Source organism: Salvelinus alpinus, chromosome 5 (genome assembly GCF_045679555.1).
Source record: "Salvelinus alpinus chromosome 5, SLU_Salpinus.1, whole genome shotgun sequence".
Classification (NCBI taxonomy): Eukaryota; Metazoa; Chordata; class Actinopteri; order Salmoniformes; family Salmonidae; genus Salvelinus; species Salvelinus alpinus.
Window position 1 is genome coordinate 98,260,359 of NC_092090.1, and position 5,000 is coordinate 98,265,358.

A 5,000-nucleotide genomic window follows, 5' to 3' on the forward strand; every position below is an offset into this window, starting at 1 on the left:
TGAGCTCTGCTGGTATTAGCTTTGTAATTAGAGGCACCGCGTTGGTTACATATCTGTGTGTGTGTGTGTGTGTGTGTGTGTGTGTGTGTGTGTGTGTGTGTGTGTGTGTGTGTGTGTGTGTGTGTGTGTGTGTGTGTGTGTGTGTGTGTGTGTGTGTTCAGAACGTCTCCCATGGTCATTGTTGTAGCACACAAAAGCCCAGCCACTCCCCCTCTCCCAGTGCAAACACACAAACAGCTAGTTGAACTCATTCAGACCATCTGTAATGGACCTTATTCTGCCTTTCAAAACAACTCTGCACCATGGCAACAGAGAGGTCTGGGTGTGAGCAGGTACAGTGGGAACAAGAGAGAGAAAGAGAGCAACAAGCTCTCACAGTCTCACTGCATAATTAGACGTTTATTTTTCGTTTCTCCATCGTTCGTTTCTCCATACGTTTCTCCATACATCAAATTCATAGGGTTTACAAAGAAAACGAGTATCCTAGGATCGAACCCTCAACATTCTGATCCAGAGCCATGGGACTACGCAAAACACAACCCTTTCTTGATGGCAATAGTGCTCACTGTTGCCCCTAGTGCCCGGGTTTTGAAGGCATTTCCCTACGTCCTCAGGACATGGATAGACGTCCAATTTCGAAGTCATTCTTGAACAATCTACCGGGAGAGAGAGAGAATGGAAAAATAGAGGCAAGAGGGGTGGGAAGAGGGAGAGAGAGAGAGAGATTGACCCCATATCAAACCGTCTGGTTTTATTCTATTTTGTCTGTGTATGAACTTAGTATTAGACCTCCTAGCAGATGATGCTCCAGAATGAGATAAAGATTATTATGTAATGAGGGAGTACGGAAAGTGACCTACTTTTCTAATTTTCTGTGCATCTTTGTTTCGTTTGATAGTTCCAATCTTTTCAAATAACTAATGTCACTGTTTAACAGATTTACTCCCTGAAGAATTTCTGAGAACTTGGATATGAATTCTTCGTTTCATTCTAGGGTTTGTTGGAACCTATCGGAATGCTTTGAAGTGTTCCGTTCCATTGTGAAGTCATATCTCGGTGATGTCATAATGCATTTCATCCCTTTGTCACATCACAAATAGAGAAAGAGATTCTTGTTTTTGTTTTATACTCTCTGCTTTATAGTGGTTACACTCTCTTACAGCTTTACGCTTTACGCTCTCTGCTAGCCTAGTGGTTAGAGTGTTTGGCTACTAACCGAAAGGTTGCAAGTTCGAATCCCCGAGCTGACAATGTACAAATCTGTCGTTCTGCCGTTGAACAAGGCAGTTAACCCACTGTTCCTAGTCTGTCATTGAAAATGAGAATTTGTTTTTAACTGACTTGCCTAGTTAAATAAAAGACAAAATCCCATGTATTATTATGGAGAGAGAGAGATAGAGAGTGCTGAGGGCCTCTGTCAAAGTTATTCTGGTCCTCCTCTCTCTCTGCTCTTCACTGTGTGTCTGTGTTTGGGTACAGGCCTGCTGTGTTTGTATGAGCACATGGCTGGGGTATGGGACACGATCAGATTGGGGAATGGAAACACACAGTCCAGGCTGAGGACACACACACACACACACTTTTCTTAACAGAGAGGGACTTTATTCGTGAACAGATAGAGTCCATCCATGTCCAGTACAGTAGATCTGACCTAGGAACAGCATGGTTAATAAATAAACAATAAAGCAACGGTAGCATGATGCTCAACATCGCAGTCATATCATATCTAATAAAACAACACTCTGTCACCAATAAATAATCCAATAAATTATAATAACAAGGCGGTTCTATGCTGGTTCTTCAAGGCGGTTCTATGCTGGTTCTTCAAGGAGGTTCTATGCTGGTTCTCCTACAGAAAATTCTACTGTCTGGCGTTGTAGAGTGTGTTCAGTAGATCACTCCGCTGGGTAGGAGCCGGCATCGGTTTCTCCTCCGGTTGTCCCAGTTCTCATGGTTCCAGACCTTTCAGTCCTCTAAGAGAAGCAAGAGAAGGGTCATTATTCAGCTGTTGAATTTCCAGTAATAAAGATCACACACGGGAAAAAAACAGGGGGAACGAGACCAGAGATCAGAGATCAGAGACCAGAGGTCAGAGATCAGAGACCAGAGACCAGAGACCAGAGATCAGAGACCAGAGGCCAGAGGCCAGAGACTAGAGGTCAGCCTAGAGCAAGGCAAGAAGGCAATCCTTTGGAGCGAAGCCTGTAATTCATGTAATTGACAGACAGGTATTGGGGAGAATGCTGCAGGGCCACAATGCTTTGCTTTAGGCTATGATTTCATTGAGTGTGTGTGTGTGTGTGTGTGTGTGTGTGTGTGTGTGTGTGTGTGTGTGTGTGTGTGTGTGTGTGTGTGTGTGTGTGTGTGTGTGTGTGTGTGTGTGTGTGTGTGTGTGTGTGTGTGTGGGGGGGGGGGGGGGGTATATCTTACCTGCTGATGGTCACACCGTGATGTCACAGGGTGTGGTTTTCTGTAGCTGTTGCTTCTCACTGCCAGAGCCAAGATAGGTAGCCAGGAAGTTCTTATGAGTTCTGTAACTGATAACAGACCAGAGAGGGATGTTAGTTAACTCCTAGCGTCTGTGACAGAGTGTAAATTCAGTCCCGACTGGGGCCCGAACTCACAATCCACAACGTACACAAGAATCACCGTCAATACCACTGACCCAGAACAGCCAACACATCTGGACCTGGTGCTGACCCAGAATAGCCAACACATCTGGACCTGGTGCTGACCCAGAACAGCCAACACATCTGGACCTGGTGCCGACCCAGAACAGCCAATATATCTGGACCTGGTGCTGACCCAGAACAGCCAACACATCTGGACCTGGTGCTGACCCAGAACAGCCAACACATCTGGACCTGGTGCTGACCCAGAACAGCCAACATATCTGGACCTGGTGCTGACCCAGAACAGCCAACATATCTGGACCTGGTGCTGACCCAGAACAGCCAACATATCTGGACCTGGTGCTGACCCAGAACAGCCAACATATCTGGACCTGGTGCCGACCCAGAACAGCCAACACATCTGGACCTGGTGCTGACCCAGAACAGCCAACACATCTGGACCTGGTGCTACAGTACTTTTATGGCCCAGAAAGACAGTAGCTACTTGGTCACCTGATACACATTCGACCAGGATCTACGGTGTGTAAGACCTGTTATAGATCCTACACATTCTACCAGGATCTACGGTGTGTAAGACCTGTTATAGATCCTACACATTCGACCAGGTTCTACAGTGTGTAAGACCTGTTATAGATCCTACACATTTCTGGGACTGACAGATGGAAGTCTGGTATTCTAGCACGACCCAGTTAATGGAAAATCCATTCAGACAGAGGTACTGTATGTACTGTGTACAGCTCTGCTATTACTCATGTTGTTAGCAGCATCGTCACACTAATTAGTCTCAGGTAACAACATGGTGGATGATATAAAGTGCTTTCAAGAAAGTATTCATACAACCTTGACTTATTCTATATTTTGTTGTGTTACAGCCTGAATTCAAAATGGATCAAATATATATATATATTCTCACCCAACTACACACAACAACCCATAATGCCAAAGTGAAAAACATGTTTTTTTTTAAGAAATGTGTGCAAATGTATTTAAAATTAAATACAGAAATACCACCGTGACATAAGTATTCACACCCCTGAGGTTAGAATCACCTTTGGCAGCGATTACAGCTGTGAGTCTTTCTGGGTAAGTCTCTACGAGCTTTACACACCTGGATTGTACAATATGTGCACATTATTCTTTAAAAAATTAAAGCTCTGTCAAGGTGGTTGTTGATCATTGCTAGACAGCCATTTTCAAGTCTTGCCATAGATTTTAAAGCTGAGTTAAGTCAAAACTGTAACTGGGCCACTCAGGAACATTCACTGTCGTCTTGGTAAGTAACTCCAGTGTATATTTGGTCCTGTGTTTTAGGTTATTGTCCTGCTGAAAGGTGATTTAGTCTCTGTGTCTGTTGGAAAGCAGACTGAACCAGGTTTTCCTCTAGGCTTTTGCCTGTGCTTAGCTCTAGTCCGTTTCTTTTTACTCTTAAAAACTCCTTAGTTCTTGCGGATGACAAGCATACCCATAACATGATGCAGCCACCACCATGCTTGAACATATGAAGAGTGGTACTCAGGGATGTGTTGGATTTGCTCCAAACATAACGCTTTGTATTCAGGACATAAAGTTCCTTTCTTTGTTACATTATCTGCAGTTCTACCTTATTACCTTGTTGTAAACAGGATGCATGTTTTGGAATGTTTTTTATTCTGTACAGGACTTCCTTCTTTTTACTCTGTCATTTAGGTTAGTATTGTGGAGTAACTACAATGTTGTTGATCCATCCTAAATATTTTCCTATCACAGCCATTAAACTCTGTAACTTAAAGTCACCATTGGCCTCATGGTGAAATCCCTGAGCTGTTTCCTTCCTCTCCGGCAACTGAGTTAGGAAGTACGCCTGTATCTTTGTAGTGACTGGGTTTTTTGATACACCATCCAAAGTGTAATTAATAATTTCAACATGTTCAAAGGGATATTCAATGTCTGCTTTTTTGCTGCTCGACTGAGGTACCTTACAGATAATTGTATGTGTGGGGTACAGAGATGAGGTAGTCATTCATAAATCATGTTAAACACTATTATTACACACAGAGTGAATCCACGCAACATATTATGTGACTTGTTAAGCATATTTTTACTCCAGAACTTCTTTAGGTTTGCCATAACAAAGAGGTTGAATACCTATTGACTAAAGACATTTCAGCTTTTAATTTGTAATTAACTTGTAAACATTTCTAAAAATGTAATTCCACTTGGACATGAGGGGGTATTGTGTTTAGCCCAGTGACACAAAATCTCAATTTAGTCCATTTTAAATTCAGGCTGTAACACAACAACACTGAACTGGCTTCTATCCTCAAGCCAAGAGACTGCTAAATAGCTAGCGAAATGGCTTGTATCTTTCTTATTGCACTGTCTCTATGC

General features: G+C 43.1%; 1 protein-coding gene across 1 annotated transcript in view; it reads right to left on the reverse strand.

Annotated features, from left to right (window-relative positions):
* Nucleotides 1-1,579: 1,579 nt before the first annotated feature.
* Nucleotides 1,580-5,000, reverse strand: part of LOC139577323 (uncharacterized) — a 9,702-nt gene continuing 6,281 nt past the window's right edge. The window contains exons 5-6 of the mRNA XM_071404346.1: nucleotides 2,431-2,537; nucleotides 1,580-1,973 (exon numbers count right to left, since the gene is read on the reverse strand). Coding sequence (XP_071260447.1) covers nucleotides 2,441-2,537 — 97 coding nt within the window. The 3' untranslated portion in view covers nucleotides 1,580-1,973; nucleotides 2,431-2,440. The remainder of the gene's footprint in view (nucleotides 1,974-2,430; nucleotides 2,538-5,000) is intronic.